Source organism: Fukomys damarensis, unplaced genomic scaffold (assembly GCF_012274545.1).
Source record: "Fukomys damarensis isolate Sample0158 unplaced genomic scaffold, DMR_v1.0_HiC HiC_scaffold_4, whole genome shotgun sequence".
NCBI lineage: Eukaryota > Metazoa > Chordata > Mammalia > Rodentia > Bathyergidae > Fukomys > Fukomys damarensis.
This window is the reverse complement of record NW_022900916.1, coordinates 49218304-49238689: the sequence shown is the minus strand read 5'-3', so window position 1 is coordinate 49238689 and position 20386 is coordinate 49218304. Positions and strand designations below refer to the sequence as shown.

The 20386-nt window shown below is 39.3% G+C and overlaps 1 protein-coding gene across 4 annotated transcripts in view; it reads left to right on the top strand.

Annotated features, from left to right (window-relative positions):
• Nucleotides 1–20043, top strand: part of Met (MET proto-oncogene, receptor tyrosine kinase) — a 107649-nt gene extending 87606 nt beyond the window's left edge. For all 4 annotated transcript variants that reach the window (XM_010621881.1, XM_010621879.1, XM_010621882.2 and 1 more), the window contains 7 exons: nucleotides 316–546; nucleotides 2427–2507; nucleotides 6436–6617; nucleotides 9442–9551; nucleotides 10715–10880; nucleotides 18126–18262; nucleotides 18366–20043. In XM_010621881.1, the coding sequence (XP_010620183.1) occupies nucleotides 316–546; nucleotides 2427–2507; nucleotides 6436–6617; nucleotides 9442–9551; nucleotides 10715–10880; nucleotides 18126–18262; nucleotides 18366–18576 (1118 nt within the window). In that variant the 3' untranslated portion in view covers nucleotides 18577–20043. The remainder of the gene's footprint in view (nucleotides 1–315; nucleotides 547–2426; nucleotides 2508–6435; nucleotides 6618–9441; nucleotides 9552–10714; nucleotides 10881–18125; nucleotides 18263–18365) is intronic.
• The last annotated feature ends 343 nt before the right edge of the window (nucleotides 20044–20386 follow it).

Sequence of the window (20386 nt, the reverse complement as noted above, 5' to 3'; positions counted from 1 at the left end):
TTAAAAATAAGCTTCAACGTGACTTTTTGCAATTAGCAAAAAAAAAAGTGTGGGAATGAGAGTAAACAGCTCTCAAAGTTAAAACAGTCTACATAAAAGAAAATCATAAACACTTTATAAAAAATGGCAGTATTTTTTCCCGAATTACTATACCACTTTTATGAAAAATGATCCTTAGCTTTATTGAATGTTAAAATCACCATTTCTTTCATTTAAAATTCTGGCTTCACTAATAATTCAGTTTGCTGCCCTGATGCAGTCTCCAGTAAGTGAGGTTTCACCATTGTGTTCTTATAATTTTGCTTCATCTTGCAGACCAGTTTCCTAACTCATCTCAGAATGGATCATGCAGACAAGTACAGTATCCCCTGACGGACCTGTCCCCCATCCTAAATAGTGGAGACTCTGATATATCTAGTCCATTACTGCAAAATATGGTCCACATTGACCTCAGTGCTCTAAATCCGGAGCTGGTCCAAGCAGTCCAGCATGTAGTGATTGGGCCCAGCAGCCTTATTGTGCATTTCAATGAAGTCATAGGAAGAGGTAAGTATTTCCACTCAGCTTTGTGTTAAATACGATTTTCCAGTAAGCACTTTATCTTCTGCCTTTGCAGATTAGGAGTTTAGACAATGGTGAGAGCAACTGACAGAGCACTGATAATGAATGGCTTGATTTCTGGTCTGTAAAACTGCAGCCCTGAAGATCAGATCCAGGGACCTGCCCCTGTGCAGGGAGGCAATTGGATAATATATTAGAAATATATTAGAAATAAGTAACATTTCTTCTTCGTCTTTCTCACGCTAGCAGCTGTAGTTTCTTGAACCATTCCATTGACTTCCTTTTTAAAATCATTCCTTTCCAAAATTTTCACTCATATCTGTCTCTGGCCTTTCTTTACCTTGAGAACAGTGATATACTCCATGAAGTCCTGGTTTATAGCAGCTTATACAGTGCTGGACAGCATCACAAGACAGGAAATTTATAGCATTCACCCCAATCTGAAGCAACATATATCATTTCCACAACACACTCCAATTTCTTTATACAAAGAAGAGTGAATATTTGTACTAGCGAGAGCAGCAGTAACAGTAGTATAAACAGTAACCAAAGAAATATTTAGCAGGAAAAGAAGCAACCAGAAGCCAGGAAGTGAACTCCAATCCTTTAATTTTGAAATGCTTTTACATTTAATATGGAACGACCTGAGATCTATTTTATTCTCTATGTACTACAAGAGGTTGTAGAATCATCTGCCACTGTGATGCAGGAGAAACTGATGGGACTGTTTGCCTTACATCAACATGAGGCCTTCTCTTTTTCCTGGGTGACATCCACACACACCTGCGTCACACACACCAGAGTTTAGTTCTGAGCATGCTGCCACTCCCTAAGAGAGGGTCATTGTTCACAAACGTGTTTCCATGCCTTACATCACAGTAATAAATAGGTCCATTATCAGCCTATAAATTCGAAAGATTGCACCAATTTTAAAGTGTGTGGCCCCACTAATTAGGTTCTATTTCTACCCATTGTAAAATTAGAGTTTTGTTTTAATTATGAAAGGTGCCAATGTAGCAATTATTTCTCAGAGAAATAATCATTGGCAGTCTATAAATATTAACTGCTATTTGTTTATAGGTTTTTCTCCAGGAAAATATAATCAACTCATGAGCATTTGGTTTTACTTTATTCCTCTTTGTGTTACAAGGGGGGAGCCTAATGCCCGACGCTCACAGACTAGGCACCCTGGACATCTTGGCTGGATAGATGAGTTAATGAGTGACTTACACAGCTAGGAGGCTTTTGGCACCTCACGGAAAAATTACCCCTCCTGGATGAAAGGCTGCTGTCGGAAAAATGATGTGGTTAAAGCTAGAAGGAAATGCATGCAATGAGTCAGAGTGAATTTGCTTTATTTGGGCAACTGCCTTTCAATTTCTGCCATTCTGGCTTACATATTAACCAGTGACTAATGGGGGAAATCCTTATTCTATAATACTACTCTTCTTATTAATGGTAAAATTATTATTCATTTTAGTTTGCTGAAATATAGGAAGCTTATTTTATTATATTTCTTCATGTGGACAAAACTATATTTACAAATTTGATCCTTAAAATAATGAATTTCTTTTATGCAGATTAATGCCTGTTTTCAGTGGTTCTGCCATCATTATTTTATTATATCAATCTTTAATAATAATCATATCCCTATGGTTTTTATCATATATAAATAATCATATTGTTTATATCCTACAGAGAAATAAATTACATTTACATACATATAATGATATTGTTACAGTATCAAAATAGTGTACTTTTGCCATATGGAAAAAAAAAGACATGGAGATCTTGAAGGCCATGATAAGTAACTACTGTGTAATTAAATATTATATAATTCTAATCCAGTTTTCTCTTTCACAAAGGACATTTTGGCTGTGTATATCATGGGACTTTGTTGGACAATGATGGCAAAAAAATCCATTGTGCTGTGAAATCTTTGAATAGTAAGTAACTTACTGTTAAGTTACTTAAGAGTGGAAGATAATATTGTGGTTTGCACACTAATAAAAAGCTCATAATAAAATGTTGATTTACTCTGTCCCTTGTGGAAAAAAAATCAGCTACTGTTCAAATTATGGATCGAAATCTGAAATTTCTTTGATCTAAAGAAACTCTTATTGTTATAGATTCTTATCAAAATATTCCCTCTGAAATTATCACTCAGAGCCCTCATTAGTAAGGATGTAGGAGAAATGAGGCTCTTGGATGAACTGAGCATCATTTAGCTATATTAGGCTTATAATATTTGTTTTACAAATGACATTTATGGAAACTATTGGAAGCATGTTGGCACATACAATAGTAATGACTCATTTAACCCAGAGGCATTATTGTAATTATTTTTTAACCACAACTTCCATTAAAAAAGATAAAAAATGAAATAAGACAAACAGGAGAGAAATATGCTGGCAGAAAATTGAAATATTATAAGTCTGGTAATACCTCATTTATCCACATGTTTGGGGAGTGAGTTAGTCTGTATAACTAAACCTTCTAAAGAAGTAAAACTTGCCCTCCTTTACTCCTGGAACATCCGTGCTTCCTTTTCCTGTTCTCATATCTAATTTTTCTTTATTAATATGTATTTTGTGATACATGATAAACGCATTCATCGCAGAGAACTGGTGCACTACCCATCTCATTTTAACCGTTTTTACTTCCCCTTTCCTCTCTTCCATGTCATCTCTCCCATCCCCAGATCCCTTTCCCATCTCCACAAAGTCTGTCTCCCAGTTTTTTATCATCTTTTATTTTGCTCTTTCGATTATTTATAATTTGAGTTTCTCATATAAGAGAAACCAAGAGATAATTAGCCTTGTGTCTGATTTATTTCACTTAGCCTTATGGTCTAAACATGCATCCATTTTCTTACCAATAACTCAAATTCATGGCTGCTTTATGGCTGAGTAGTACTCCATTATGTGCATGCGACATTTTCTTTATCCATTCCTCAGTTGATGAGCATGTAGGTCACTTTCAAGATTTAGCTATTATGAGTTGTGCTGCAATAAACATGGGTGTCCATAATACGATGGCTTTAACTGTTTCAGAAAGATACCCAGGACAAGAATGAATAGATCCAATGGAATTTTTAGTTTTAGTTTTTTGAGGAATCTCCATATTTATTTTCATAGTACTTGTACTAGGTTGCATTCCCACCAGTAATGTTTCTGTGTATATTTTGCATCAGCCTGAAAAATGGTAGCTAGCCGTAGTACAGATTTATATTAAAATTAATGAACTTTAAGTGTACACTGGAAGGTTTTCCTGCAAAATATGCACTACTGCCAGGACTATTTCAGGCTCTTTTAATATAAATTTCCATGCTGAGCACCATTCTGTGTGGTTAGTTTTGTTGGACATCTGCTCACAAAATAATTGTAGGACAGTGTATATGAAACATAATAGCAAACTGTGATAAACTAACTATGGTTATCAATAAATTTGCCTCACGAGACAGTTGGACTCCAAACAGTCCTAATAACAAGAAATCTTTCTCTGTTGTTGGTGTGTGTTGATTCCTATTCATTCCATATTACTTTAGGTATCTTTTCCAAGTCTCAGAATGTATCACATTTGTAAAAGAGTCCCAACACCATCATGAACACCAAACAGAGTCTTGTAAAATTAATAAATTAATAAATGTTGTTAACTCTTCCTTAGTGCTAACTAGTATCAAGCCCTCAGTATGTCTCTCTGGAAGTGATTAGAAACTACTGTACTAAAAAATTGCTACTCATGTACTACTGTATGATGATCGGTCCTCAAATTCTCCTAGCCCATGAACCAGGCAACTATGTCCCACCACCTATTTCTTTAAAACTTATTGAGTCACAGCCCCTTATTGTCTGTCTGCTTATAGCTTCTTTCATGGTTCCGTATCAGAGTTAAATATTTTCACAGAGACCATGTGACCTACAAAGCCAAAACATTTACTATCTAGCCCATTATAGAAAATTTGCTTGCCTGTGTCCCAGACAGTTACCATGGAATTTCTGTGTGTGACAGACTGAGGTTCTGTTCAAGGAACTGGCTACCATCTTACAGTGCTGGTAATGACTTGAAGGCACAGTGCAGGGTGACATTGTTGGAGCCCAGAAAATAATGCCTCAAAGTATGGTGCTTGGGCATACTGTGTACTTTGAACTCTAAAAGACAGTGCATAGGCCTCAGAAACAAAGTCACTTCCAGACCCTTTCCTGCATTTCCTCTCCTCTCCTTTTTCCCACCACTACCTCTGCAGGTAGGTCATAGAAACTACAGCCAGTTCCCCCTGAAAGCTAGCTATAACATCCAAAAATATTACTATAACTGTCCTCTGTCTTTCTGTTTTGGCCATAAAGAAATTCTCTGAACTATCTTGTCTCATAGTAGTTCATAAAACTCTTCCTGCAGAAGGAGTCTTGTCCAATACCCAGAAAGAAGGAATTATGCACAGAAGGCCAGGAAGAATCAGAGCACATGGGCCTTGCTGGGTTTCCCTCTCAGTGTGTTATCATTAGATCACATGTCACCTTTCTACATTCCTGTCTATTCTTCATCACATCCAAGCATAAAAGGACCATTTCCCTGCATGCTTAGATCTCTGTTTCTGAAGGCTTCCAGGTCTTATAAAACTCTGATTTCTTTTTATCCAGCTATTCCCCTTCTAGGTATCTTCCCAAAAGAGTTAAAGTCATTATATTACAGTGATACACGCATACCCATGTTTATAGCAGCACAATTTATAATAGCCAAATCTTGGTAAGAGCCTACAGTGCCCATCAACAGATGAATGGATAAAGAAAATGTTGTATTTGGACACTATCACATAATACCTGGCTATAATCTTGAGGCATTGAGAGGTAAATGGATGCACCTTGACACCATAATATTGAGTGAAATACATCAGACATGCAAGTTTAAATATACATGGTTTCTTTTAAATAAGAAACCCAAGTGCTGAGGATTTAGCTCAGTGGTTCTGCCGCCTGCCTCGCAAGCACAAGGACCCAAGTTAGATCCCTGGTACCAAAAAATGAAAATAAACAAAATAAAAATAAATAAGAAACCCATATAAATGAAGATCAAAATAGAAGACAGATAATAGGAAGTAAGGAGATCTTTTTCAAAGGGGAACAGACGCAAGAGATGGAGAGTGTGGGAGGGAAAGGAGGAAAAGGGAGCGAACAAAAGAATTAAAAGAAAAAATGGAAATAGAGCTTTTGCGAATGGGAAGGCCAGGAAGAGATAGAGGAGCAGAAAGGGACGGGAGGAGTAGGAAACAAAAAGAATTAAGAGTTATTATGTACTTGTACCAACTTCCAAGATAAATGTAATTCGTATGTACTGCAAACATGTATGTACTAATTTGGTGGGGTGGGGTTTTTTCTGTTTGTTTGTTTGTTTGTTTGTTTTTTGAGACAGGGTCTCACTATGTAGTTGAGATTGACCTGGAACTCACTATGTAGCTCAGATTTGTTTGTTTGTTTTGAGACAGGGTCTCACTATGTAGTTGAGATTGACCTGGAACTCACTATGTAGCTCAGGCTGGTCTTGGAACTCAGAGTGATCCTCCTGCCTCAGCCTTCCCATGCTGGGATTACAGGTGTGTGCCACCACGCCCGGCCTAATTTTAAAAACTGATTAAATAAATCTGTTAGGCTTTCTGTTGTTAACCTGCCTTCAGTTATAGGAGTTTCAGCTGTGGCCCTTACACTAGGTGAGGACAAGTGCTCACACCTTTCCACACCAGGGGCACCATTGCTTAGATGAAGAGCACTCTGAGGTGAAGGCCTGTGGTTTCACACTGCGCTGCTTTTCTTTTGCAAATTTGACAAAGCAGTCACCGTTCCCTAATGAAGTTAATGTCTCCCCCACTGGATTTCGCAGGAATCACTGACATAGGAGAAGTTTCCCAGTTTCTGACCGAGGGAATCATTATGAAAGACTTTAGCCATCCCAACGTTCTCTCGCTCTTGGGCATCTGCCTTAGGAGTGAAGGGTCTCCGCTGGTGGTCCTTCCGTACATGAAGCATGGAGACCTTCGCAATTTCATTCGAAATGAGACTCACGTAAGTATATTCTCAAGCCAGATGTGCCTTCAAAATATTTCTGTGTTGAGTCTGTTACAAAGCTATTAGCCAAAGACATTTATGTAAAATAAATGGCACCAATCAAATGTACCTCAAAAACTTTTGTCCTGGTGGGATGATGTGTTGCCCGGCAGGGTATCCTGGGACAATAATTACTTGCTCAGCAAACAGCCTTGCCGTACCATCCCAACCGCTCCATTGAAATCATCTTTGAGTGCCTACTACATGCAAGAAACGGGGTAGTGAGACAGAGCAAACCACAGCCACATGGAGTTTTAATTCCAGGAGACACTAGAGAATTAATTACAGATGAGTTACTTACTGTTCCTCTACTTGCTACCCACTCTTCTACCTCAGGACCTTTTCACTTGCTGCTCCTTCTGCCTGGAGCACTCTTCCTACAGATTGCCACATGTTTCACTCTGTCATCTCCCTCAGCACTTTTCCCTAATGTCATCCTCAAAATGAGGCTTCCCTAATCTATTTAAAATTGCAACTGACCCACCCCCCATTCTCTTGCCTTCAGTCTGTCTCCTGCTCTTGGTTTTATTTTCCCCCATCACACCTATCATCATCTGATGCACTGGGCCTGGGCTGTCCAGTGCTGTGACAAAAACCCGCATGTGAACTGTGATGAGTTCAAATTAAAATGTACTGTAAGTGCAGAGTACACCACACATGTCGAATATTTAGTACAGCAAAGAAAGTAAAATAGCTCATTAAGAACAGTTTATATTGACTGCAAGTTGAAATAATATTTTGGATATGTTGGGTGGACAAATATATTAAATTAATTTTACCCTTTTTAACTGTACGTACGCATGTGTCTGCATGTCTGTATACACACATGCCATTAATATGCGTGCTCGCAAAGGTGAGGATATTTGTGAGTTTTGTTCATTCCTGTAGCTCCACCAGTCAAAATAGTTTTCAACCTGTTGGGTCCCAGTAAATATCTGTTGAATAAATGAGTTCAGGGTTACAAAAGAGGGTTAAAAGTTCTTCCAAGTGGGTCTTTTCTTTATGACATTTATGCCTAAATTTCGGACCTAAAGGATGAAAAAATGTTGGCTAGGCCAGGGCCAGGGAAGGTGGAGGGAAAGAGGGATCCCCAGAACTGAATTCACCAATGATTTCAGGTTCTTTCTTGGTTCCCTTAGTCCAGGTCACTGTGGAAGTCAATGGAATAGCGTTACTCTTGATCAAAACACCTTTATAAACACGGTTTCAAGTTTTTAGAAAAAATAAGCTCAAAGAGAGTAAAGAAGTTGTGTTCAACCAAAAGAATAAAACAAATCCCTCATAGTGAATTTTTGGAAATAATGTACACTACCTTGCATACTGTACAGCAGCCCTGATGGATCTCACTTTAACTCTTGTCATTACCCTGATGAGTTGATCTGCTCAGATACACTATATTCTCTAAAGTGTTGTTCACCCAGGGTTAAAGTATGGAACAGTGCTGTGTTATCCAGTAGGGAATAGCCCTCTAGCCTTTTATAACCTGGGGAGTCCGTACTAATGATGACCACTAACGTGAGTGTATCTTTAAAGCCAGAAACACAATGATTCTGGCCTCTCAGCCCACTGCATTCAGAGGACCGCAGCCCCTGGTGCTGGGTCCCCTCCGATTATGTCTTCTGCTCACCCACTCCAGTGGCTGCTGAAGAAGAGATACCCTCTTTCTGATTGTCAGGCCTTAGGGCTGTTAGCCACAGTCATCTTTATTGAAGGTGTCCATCCACTTCTCTGGATGGGGTTTATAGAGAAATGGGCTATTCTAGTCTCTGTGATGTCCCAGAACTTCAGGAATCATGAGTAGAGTCCCAGTAGGAGGACTTGTCATTGATTGATTTCGCTACAGTATCGCCTTCCTGGCCAACAGATTAGGATAAAGACCTAACCTAACCGTACCACTTACAGCTGAGTGGCTTGGAGTGATTCACTTCTCCCTACGTCTCCTTTGTGTTTTTCCCATGCTTTGACATCTGGAGTCTGCTTACCCTGAAGGCTCTGGTGCTCCCAGAGCTAATTCCTAGAGATCCTAAACAACTTGCCTTCAGAATGCACCTTTCATATTCGAACCAACCACCTTAGCACCCACACTCCTCTGGCCACTGTGCACCTACCCTAATCATTCCAGACCCAGACAGGGTGGGAGAGCCCTACACCCCACAGCTCACAGAAATTAGTCAAAGTAGCCAATCCAAAACCTGTTTACCCTGCCTCGCCTTTCCTTCCCATGGAAACCCCAATAGTCTCCTCTCCCTCCTGCCTCTCCTGTTCCCTCTGCCTTCTTACTGTCTCCTGTGCTTTCCCACGTGACCCTGCTTGACAAGATTTTCCCCTCCTCTTGGAAATTGTGAGTAACTGTCTTCAGCGGCAGTTGTCTCCTGATCTGTGGGACTCGTCATATCCAAAGAATAGTAAGACCTTGGGGTGGAGGTGTAGCTCAGTGGTGAAGCACTTGCCTAACTTGCACAAGGCCCTAGGTTCTGCACTGCAAAAGGGGAGGAGGTGTGCATGAAAATCTGTAGTTTAAAACACTTCCATTTTCCAGACGGATTATGGAGCCTGTAACACCTGCTTTGTAGACATATGTAAGAATTAGCCATAATTCATAAAATCATCTAGCCTAGGGCTTTACATACAATGGGTACTTAGCAAAAAGGTGTTGCTATAAACAGGGCGCTAGTTATTATTTGAGACAAGATGATTTTTTAAACATTTCAGGGTTCTGAGATCAGTGTTAGTGGGTTTTAAGCAGTTTAGTTTATACTTTTCCAACTCTCTTTGTTTTCAGAACCCAACCGTAAAAGATCTTATAGGCTTTGGTCTTCAAGTAGCCAAGGGCATGAAATACCTTGCAAGCAAAAAGTTTGTCCACAGAGACTTGGCTGCAAGAAACTGTATGTAAGTATGAGAATCTCTGTGCCCACGACGCACATCAATTGACAAGAATTTGTTTCCCACTGCTCAAGCCAGGATGTTTCCTTTTCTTATGCAGAAATCCTTTATTTCCTCTACTGTTGTAAATGGATGTGTAAGCCCTGGGCATGTAGGCTGGCTTTCAGGCTTTATCAAACAGAGAATTTAAAAGGTCGCTCTTTAGGGGGTCTTAAACAGCTGTTGTATACTTTTGCATTTCTCGGTCCTTCCCACCAGCAGCCCACAGTGTTGTGGTTTCACACTGCATTAATGTTTGGAAGGAAGAATTTGATCTTCAGCATTTTATAGTGGAAAGGAGAGAGCTGGTAATACAGACACCAATATAATGTAACTTCCCAAGAGTCCATTTGAAGTCAGCCTGCAGAATCCCTACCAAAAATGGTATTTGGGAATGAATATACAAAGAACTTTTATTTGCGTCTGGCTCCTTGGCTGTATAACACAACAGTCAACAGTTTGTAATTCAGAGCTTTCCCTGACACAGCACTGATTCATGACTTACGGTATGTGTGAATGAAAGAACCATGCTATTAGTTTTCTACCTTGGTTTTGGTTGGTGTAACACGAAAAAAAAAGCCACTTGAGCACAGAATACATAGCCCAGTTAACAGAACCTCACTGTTTGCTGAGATGCTTTGCTCTGTACCCTATTTCTCTGTTACCTCAGTTGTGGGATATGAGTTTTATGTCCTGACCTACTCTACTTGAGAATAAAAACTAAAACAACAGTCCGGAGTCGTGTCTCTCCCATGAAACTGAATATTGACAAGTAAAGATTGGTGACTGCGGTGGTGGTCAGTGGACATGCTCTATTTAGCAACCAAGAAAAGCTGGAGGGAGCCAGCTTTATTTCTTCTCCATATCTACATTAAAGCAAAAATGATGTTTGTATGCCATACCACTCATGATCTCACTCGTCAGCCTGTTGAATTCATAATGTAAATGTCAAGCACTTTTCTCAAGAATTCTGTGGTAATTTAGTGTTAGTCAATAGGCCAGAGGAAATGCTCCCTTCAGAAGTTAGAAATTTCAAACATTGGTGCCACTTGTTCTGATCTATAGATATACAGCACCATTGTAAATTATTCTGTTCCAGTCACCAGTAATAATTTGTGTTCTTTCTGTAGGTTGGATGAAAAATTCACTGTCAAGGTTGCTGACTTTGGTCTTGCCAGAGACATGTATGACAAAGAATACTACAGTGTACACAACAAAACAGGTGCAAAGCTGCCAGTGAAATGGATGGCTTTAGAAAGTCTGCAAACTCAGAAGTTTACCACCAAATCAGACGTGGTAATGTATTGATTATTTCTTGAATTTCTCCTCTTTTTCATTGATACCTATAATTTCATGGCATTTTAATTTGTAAGAGGATTCAACACCACTAATTCAGTTATCTTTATATACAAGACTGGCATTAGTTGTCTGATGGGTACATACAGTATATTTTTATAAACCCATTGGTCTAGTCAGAAACACTTGTGGTATGGAACATCATGCTGACTCCTTATGATGATTGGTCTGATGAGTGGTCTGGGATTAGCACTGCCTCCCATAGCCCTTTGGTGCTAAGAATTCCACCTAGACGCATCTGGAAGCTGGAACTGAAGACACGGTCTTTGCACTTGGCTTGAAAGATGCCCTTCTTTGTCTGCAGAGGCCATGTACATGTCAGAGAAAAGCTTACAAAGACATGCAGCTGAGCATTGAGCACGGGCAAGACACTTAACTGGCACCAGCTTTGCTACATCCCCCTCACACTTAATGGAGGCAGTGGCACCTAGAATGGGCCCTAAAGGACTGTAGGTTTGGAACTGAGCAGCTGGGTGAATGGAAATATGAATCCAGGTGAGGCAAAGGTGCAGGGAAGTATAAAGATCTTTAAAGTTCTAAGAAAATAGCTCTTCATTAGCAATTTGGCAAGAATGGAGAGCACATCGAGAAACTATGAGAATAAATTAAGAAAAATTTCTTCGTAGTAGATCACGAATTTTCTTAAAAACCAAAGCAGAGTATCTGTCCATGTGAAAACACAGACATATAATCAAATTAGATTGTCGTCTTTATTTGTTCTGTAAGACGGCTTGAGAAATGTGGAGGCAGGAAGATGACATGAGAAATAGAACATGAAATAATAGAAAAGCAATGACCATGGAAAGGAAGAGGTAGAAGGAAAGGTATCTCAGAGGCAGAGACAACAACACCTGAGAAGAATTGGTAGGAGTCAAAGATGAGCAAAGTTGTAAGTGGATGCAGTAGCCGATATGTGGGAAAGAAAGCAAAATCTGAAGTCAGAATAAAAACAAGTTGGGCTTTGAACACAATGAGTTTGAGTTGAGTAATCCTTCCTGTCAGGTTCATCAGGTACTTGGAAGTGAGGATATGCAGCTTTTTCTGTTTTGTTTTCAGAAAGATTACATTAGTCAGCTAATGTGACTAACACTTGTGAAGTGGAATGCCACGCTGCATAACAAAAAACAAAAATTCAGGTAGCCTCCATAACAGAAATTTATTTCTAGCAGTTCTGGAGGCTAGGAATCTAAGATAGGGGAGCCAGTATGGTCAAGTTCTGGTGAGAGTCTCTTCTTGGTTTATAGGTGGCCACCTTCTCACTGTGTCCCCATGGGGTCAAGAGGGAATGCAGACAAACTTTCCCGTACCTCTTCTTATAAAGGTGCTTATGCCATCACGAGAGCTCCACCCTCATGACCTCATCTAAGCCTCATTACCTTTCAAAGGTCTCTAGCTCCAAATTCAGTGACACAGCAGAAGTCAAGGCTGGGAATGTGCTTTCGAGGGTCTCAAAATAATTATTCAGAAGAATCTACTCTACGAAATGAGGGAAGATTGCAGAGTGGTAGCAGACCCAGGACAAGAGACTGCCATGAAGGTCAGAGGAAGAAATGGGACAGTCAGCCAGTCCACTGCTCTCATTGCACTTCTGGTGCAGGGTCTTCAAAGCTAAGCAATTTGAGTGACTTGAAGGTCTTCATATTAAGGGTGTCGGATGGAATGGAGACTATACTTGGTGTGCAAGTAGAAAAACATTTGTTGTTTCAGTCACTGAAGATGACAACTGAGGAATAAAAAAAATTAAGTGTCGGATGGAATGGAGACTAGGTGTGCAAGTAGAAAAACATTTGTTGTTTCAGTCACTGAAGATGACAACTGAGGAATAAAAAAGTGTAAGTCCATGATATCAGGAAATAATAAAGTTCAGAAAGAAGAGAACTTCAAAAGTGAAAGGCTGATAGCTAGTGAGAGATGACAGGTAGGTGAGACCATTAGTATTAGGAAATAAAACCATCATCATCTCACTCCCCTCCTGCTGTGTCAGCCAGAGGAAGGGGAGTGGCTGTATTAGTAAGTCAAACACAGGATGATTTTCTAGTGAGAACCAAGTTTCAGATCCTGTATGGAGGTGGAGCAAACATCAGAGAGTAAATTGAGATGACTGGCAGTAAATAAGCATGTCACAGGTCACATCATAGAGGAATGGCACTTCCAAATGTATCAGGTTGATGAAAAGGAAGTTGCAGTCTGTGGTAAAGTTTAGTGCTGGGATTTCGATACAGAAAGATGCTGAAAGAGATGACGGAAGTGAGTCCTACAGAAGGACGAAGGGGACGTGTTAGCTCTGGTGGCAGGTAAAGGCAAAGGTAGAGAGAGTTCATTCTCCTCAAAAAGCATCTTGTTCATTCGGGCATGATTCCCAGTCTGTCCTTAAGTGCTAACTCTGCTGGGCCTGGTGGCACATGCCTGTAATCCGAGCACTCTCCTTGTTGAGACAGGAGGATCACAGTTTGAGGCCAACTTGAACAATTTAGTGAAGCCCTGTCTCAAAATTCAAAAGGGCTGAGGATGAGCTCAGTGTGAAGGCTCTGGGTTCAATTCCCAGTTATACTAAAAACAAAAGATTTGATAGATATTTTACAAAGAGATATTTGAATAGCCAGCTAATGAGCACGTGAAATGAAAACATGCCCACAGGAAAACATATATGTGAGTGATCATAGCAGTGTTATTTATAATAGCCAAAACTAGGAACCCTCCTAATGTGCATCCAATGGAGAATGGACAAAGTTTGGTGTATCTATATGATAGAATGATGCCATCCCACAATATAAAGGAACTATTGACACATGCTACAGAATGGATAAACCTCATCAACATGCGAAAGAAGACAGACTCAAGAGATTACGTGTAGAATGATTTCATATATATGAAATTTCTAGAAAGCAGTAGAACTACAGACACAAAAAAACAGATCAGTGGTTGCCTAGGGCTAAGAATAGAAGTGAAGATTTACTACCAAAAGGCATCAAAGAACTTTCTGGAGTATTGATCTAAAACTGGCTTGCAAAGATACATGCAAAATTTACTAAGCATCATTGTATGTATTGATAAGTGGCAAATTTTATGTTCTATAAATTGTGCAGTAGCAAAGCTATTTTAAAAACAGAGCCTAATGAAATTTTGGGTGTTCAAGGCAGGAATTGGAATTCTTAGCTTTTTGACAGCCAGAGATACACACACACACACACACACACACACACACACACACACACACCCAGTACCTCCTCAGCACACACATATGCACACACTCTAGGGGGCAATGAAATACTCAGATATTTGACTATAGATATGACAGTGCTATTTCTCTTTCCCTCTCACTACAAGACACTACTGCATGACATGAAGGCTGAACCTGAGAAATCTCAGTGCTCCTTTGGCAAGTGATTACCGACTTCATGGATAAATTTGCACAAAGTTTTACTTCAAAGGCAGCACAGTCTTTTGAATGCTAGCATGAAACATTTCCAAAAGCATATAATGAACTTACATACACTGATACCTAAAAGCAAAAATTTGCCTGCTTCTAGATAAGTTTTCTTTCCAGTAAATGCCCAACTTTAGCTACACTCAGTACTCTTCAAATACGTTCAAACCAAACTGGAAGTTACTAATAATCAACATTGTGCGGTGTTCATGCTCAATACATGACTTCTTGGAAGTCTGGATTGACTTCTCAGTTGTTCCACCTGGATGGCTTTTCCCAGCATTCATCCTATCTCAGCTCTCTGAAGCATTAACATTGTTGACCATCTTTTCCTTCTTGAAATTTGCTCTTCCTTTGGGTGTCTGGACACTGTACCAACTGATTTTCCTCCTGCTTCCCAGTTGTGTTTTCTTTATCCTGACAGTTCTCTTCATTCGCTTGCCTGCTAAGTGAGGCTATCCCTCATGTTTGTCTTCAGGGATTGAACCCCCTCAACAGTTAGAACCATTGACATCAAGAAGTCACCTTTGACCCTTTCTATCTAGAGTTCATCATCAGCATCACAAATTTGGCATGTTCAAAATCAGTCTTTTTCACTAAACTGGCAGCTCCTCAACTCTTTATTTCTACAGGTTATTTAATGTCATCATTGTGCATTTTGCCTAGCTATCGCCCTATTTAGTGTACAGTTCCTGAGGTTTCTACAGATGCGTACAATTGTGTCAGCACCATAATCCAGATATAGAGCAGTGCTATCATCCAGAAAACTTGCATGTGTCCTTTCGCAGTTCATCTCTCCCCTGTGTCCACCACCTGAAAAGCGCTGGTTTGTTTTGGTCTCTGTAGTTTTTTAGAATGTCATATAAATGGAGTCATACAATACTTTCTCCTTTCACTTACCATAATGGATTTGAGAGACACCCATCTTGCCATGCCAGCAGTATCCATTTTAAGTGTACAGTATAGTCATTAGCTATGTGCATCTTGTGCAACAGATCTCTAGAACATTTTTCTTTTCTTCTTCCAAAACTAAAACTCAATATACAATGGCTAGCAATTCTCCTTTTCCCCTTCCTCCAGCCTCGGGCAGTCACCATCTACATTCTGTCTCTATGTGTTGAACCGCAGATTCCTCGTATAAGTTGTATTTTGCAGTGTTTCTTTTGTGACTGACTTGTTTCCCTTAGCATCATGCTGCCAAGGTTTATCCATGTGATAGCACATAACAAAATTTCCTTGTTACTAAAGGCTGCCTACCATTATATTGTATGTATAAACCCAGTTTTCTTTAACCATTCATCTGATAATGGACATATAGGTTTCTTTCACCTGCTAGCTCCTGTGAGTAGTACTGCACTGAACACGGATGTGCAAATTTTTTGAGACAGTCTGTTTTCAATTTATTTGTGTATCTACCCAGAAATGAGATTGCTGGATGCCATGGTAGATCTATTTTTAATTTTTTTTTACAAACTTCAATACTATTTTCCTTAACAGAGTAATTCATTTCTTTATTTCTGATTATTACATTGTACAAATACACCACATTATTTTATTCATTCACCATGAAGGATAACTGGGTTCTTTCCATTTTTAAGCAACTACTTCTGTATAACTATAACTGCTGAGACATTTGCTTAAAATTTTTGTGTGAACATATTTTTATTCCTTTGGGTATATACTTAAGATTTTGAGGTTGTAAAATAAGTGTATGTTTAACTTTATGAGAAACTGGCAAGTTTTCAAAGTGGCAATAGCATATGATACATAGCCTAAGGCTGTCTGATAGGGGGTGGACCTTAAATCACAGTGCTGTTCAACCTGTCATCCGCAAAGGTAGTTGTGTAACCACTTACGGTCCTTTATAAAGATTAAGTAAGATTGTCCTTGTGCGCTCCACCACATAACAAATACTTTCTTCAGCCTCCCTAATTCAGGAGTAAAGCTCCACAGGCTTCCATGTTGCCAGCGTGCTGTCACACTTCCTGCCTGTGATTTAAAAAATGCCCTAGCCGCTCTCCATAATGTGGACCAGTTTCTTCCTTTTGTCTTAAGCATGGTGTTCACAGGTGCAGTCTCCAGCAGTACAACTCAGTCATGTCATCAACTCTAGTTTCAACATTTAGAAACCTCCACTGCAAGGTTCCATTTCAACCTTATTTATCCGTAGTTCCCTCACTTATTCCACACGTGGGCAGCATGACCTCTGGTATTTGTGGCTCAGTGAAAATACATATGTGCCCTGGGCCCACTTCCTCCATCTGGAATTCTTTCTGCCCTCATGCTTCATGTACCTATAGAACAAATGTTCCCTGTTCCTCAGGACCTGCTTTCCTATTGCTCTTCCTGAAGCCTTTCTTAATAAGCCACTATTATCTCTTTGACTTTCACGTTTCCACCTCTTTTGTTGTATTGATCTTCGTTGTAGTCATTATCTTATTGTTCTGTGTGACAGTCATCTGCACAATTCTCTTAACTTGTTTAATCAGCCTGGGACCTGTCTGGTAATTTGGATAGTAACCTACTATACGTGATCAAAGGTCAATGGATACCTGTTAAGTTGATTTAAATTTTAATGAAAATTCTTGGAACTTGAAAGTTAACACAATAAAGTTACCAGAATGGCTTGTAAGATTTTCAGGCTATGAAAAATTCACTTTTGAAAAGCCAAATTAATTAGTCATTTAAATCAAGGCATTTGGTGGGCTTAAAGGGCTTGTGCATTTGGGTAAAGGGAAGGTGTAAATAATAGAGATTTGTGTCAGCAACAACCATGTTTACCTCATTCTTTCTTTCCATCTCAGTGTTCAAAGGCATGCATTATTCTACTTCTTGCTGAGTATTGTAAGTTATATTTGCATCTCAATTTTATGTTTTCCTACTCTACCTATCAGATCTGGATTCTCTCTCTTCTCCAAGTTTCATTATTTTCAGATGTTCATGTCCTTCCCCGTATGCTTTTTAGCCTGAGAGTAACCAGAAAGGTGTCAGCCAGCAAGAATTGACTTCCTGTGCTTTCTGCCTGGCTGACTTGTACATGCTAACCCTCCTTGTGTCCTGCTGTCTTTGGCCTATGTTCATGGGGAGAGGAAATGTATGGCCTGATCTATTCTAAGCAGTGCTTTAAATCAAGAAAGTGCATAATTTAGTGGAACTCAGTAGACCCAGTAAGACCCAAGGCCCAAAAACTTTTAAATGTTTATGCCAATGTAAATTCAGATATACTGGGGAATTCTATCAAGTCACTTAACTTCTACATCTCTGTGATCCTCCAGTGAAGTACTAACACACTTGTTTTATATTAGCCTAATAACTTAACATTTTCAAATTATGGTTTAATTGAAATTAGTTTTCGCCGTGGAGCTTTGCTCCCCAGGAGTTTTGTTATTTCTGATATTTAATATAGAATTTTCCTATTAACATTAACATTTAGATATGGTTATATTTCTTAAAAAGTGTTCACATTCATTTTGAAATCCCACAAATTTAAACTGTGAAAGGCTTTCTTTATCTTGCTCTTTTACTAATAGTTAAAATTGTAGGGAAGATACTGAAAGAGAGAAAGATAGAAACATATTGATGCTTTGACCCTTCAAGAGAGAGCTTAGAAAACATAATTTACGAACTTCAGATGAAGTTTAATTTTTCACCCAAACAGCAATATGTTAAGCCAAGTTAATTACCAGGACCTACTGATTTCCTCTCACACGTGTGTGGTCACACTTCTCACCGCGGTTCTCCTTTTTCTTGTTTACTAGTGGTCCTTTGGCGTGCTCCTCTGGGAGCTGATGACAAGAGGAGCCCCCCCTTATCCTGATGTGAACACCTTTGATATCACGGTTTACTTGTTGCAAGGTAGAAGGCTCTTACAACCCGAATACTGCCCAGATCCCTTGTAAGTAGGATTCCCCACAGGATTTTTTAGTCTCTTAGGAATAATTCTTTGACAGAAGTATTTGTGTTCAAGGAGTCTCTCACACCATTTCTTTCTGAAACAGATACGAAGTGATGCTAAAATGCTGGCACCCCAAAGCTGAAATGCGCCCATCCTTTTCTGAGCTGGTCTCTAGGATATCAGCCATCTTTTCCACTTTCATTGGGGAGCACTACGTCCATGTGAATGCTACCTACGTCAATGTAAAATGTGTCGCTCCATATCCTTCTCTGCTGTCCTCACAAGAAAACATTAATGGTGACATGGACACGTGATGCTGGGAACCCCACCTGCCCTTTGTGAGAAACATCGTAGTACTAGCCCAAAGAACAATCCGCCTTTCTACAAAAGTTTTCACCGCCTGGCTTCCAAAAGGCCATTAGACACCTTTTGCTTGTCAAAATTACGCCAGTACTGGACTTTGTACTGTTATTTAAATTGCTGGATTCAAGGAATTTGTCCTCTGACAAAACATGAGAACCAGAGGCTTGTTTCCACAGGCCAGTGACCATGGACAACCCTGCAGCCATGACAACACTCCTGTAACATTGGAGTCCAAAACCAGAATTCTGGGTTGAAAGTTTTAAAAATCAGCGTACCACTTGAGTTTATATGAGGAACTGATGCAGTGAATTTTGAAGGCTCTTTAATCACAGAAAATTCCAAAGAGATGGTCTTGTCCAGGACAGGCATGGAAGCCCCAGGACCAGCAGGCCACTCATTCAGGATTTCAGTGTTTTCAGAGAGCTTTTATGTGCTGTGTGGTCACAAACATTTTTCATTACCGATGTTGTCATTTGACCATCGACAAACATTCCCTTTTAGACTGTCATATACACATTCCTTTGGTTGGAAAATATCCATACGCGATGCAGTCAAGTTTCAAAGTAGCATGACCCAAGATGTGTTTACAAATTAACTGGGATATTGATGTGTTGTAGGTAGAGGATGTTAAGGAATTTTCATAAAAATAGGTTAGTCACAATGAAATATTTAGTTGTCATTTAAAAACCAGCTGTTTGAGAATGATACTGTTCTGATGTAATGAATGTGGACATGTAGAAATTTTATTTGTATTTTTATGACAGCTCTGAAAATAGACAAGTAATTTGTGATGACATATTTTTAAAGGTAAGTCATATGTTTTTAAAGCAGAATACAGTTGACTAAAAAGTTCATTGGTTCCAATTATGGCTAGTTTGAGAACAAAGAATCAGTGGACTGAAAATATTAACCTCTTTCTCAGGTGACAGCTTCCCACTTCACAAACAATTAGGAAAGAGAACTTTTGGGGAGTCCAGTTTTACATTATGACTTGTTTTGTGTTCAGCAAAACACATTCTAGAAATTCAACAAAAAAACTGAACAAGGCAATTGAAAATCCTGGCTATTTCACTTGGATGAATAGTTATTGTGGGCAGGACTTTTGTGATGTTTTGTTCTGTAAAATTTGTGCTGACTACTGTATAGTGCATTGGCATAGGTTACTCTAGCTGGTTTTGTCGATGTGAACATTGAAAGTATTATATTTTTATAAAAATGTTTATTTTTAATGATATAAGAAAAATTTTGTTAGGCCACAAAAATACTGCACTGTGAACATTTCAGAAAAGGTATGTCAGACTCGGATTCATAACAGCATGATTGTAAATGGCTGTAAATAGTGATAAGGAAACATACTGATTGCCAGTACACCCCACCCTCATTACATCACCAGGACTTGAAGCCAAGGGTTAATAGAGCAAGCTACAACAAGGGTGTGTTACACTGAAACCCAATAGTTGAGTTTGGCTGTCGTTGCAGGAAAATAATTGCAACTGAAAGCCCTTTGACAATGGTAGGACTTGCCAGAAGAGGAGAGCAATTGTGCTGCAGAGACGTTTCGATTCAGACAGTACTACTTCATTAATGTGAAGAGTAATGCTAATTCACAAAGTATTGTAAGTGATGAATGACCGAAAACAATCTGCTCTGCAGAGAGAAGTAACCCTCTGTATAAGGTCAAGACAGTGAATGTTATCAAGACAGAGAGCTTGTGGAAACAACCCACCAATAGGACTGCCCACCTGTATATACATGCTTGAG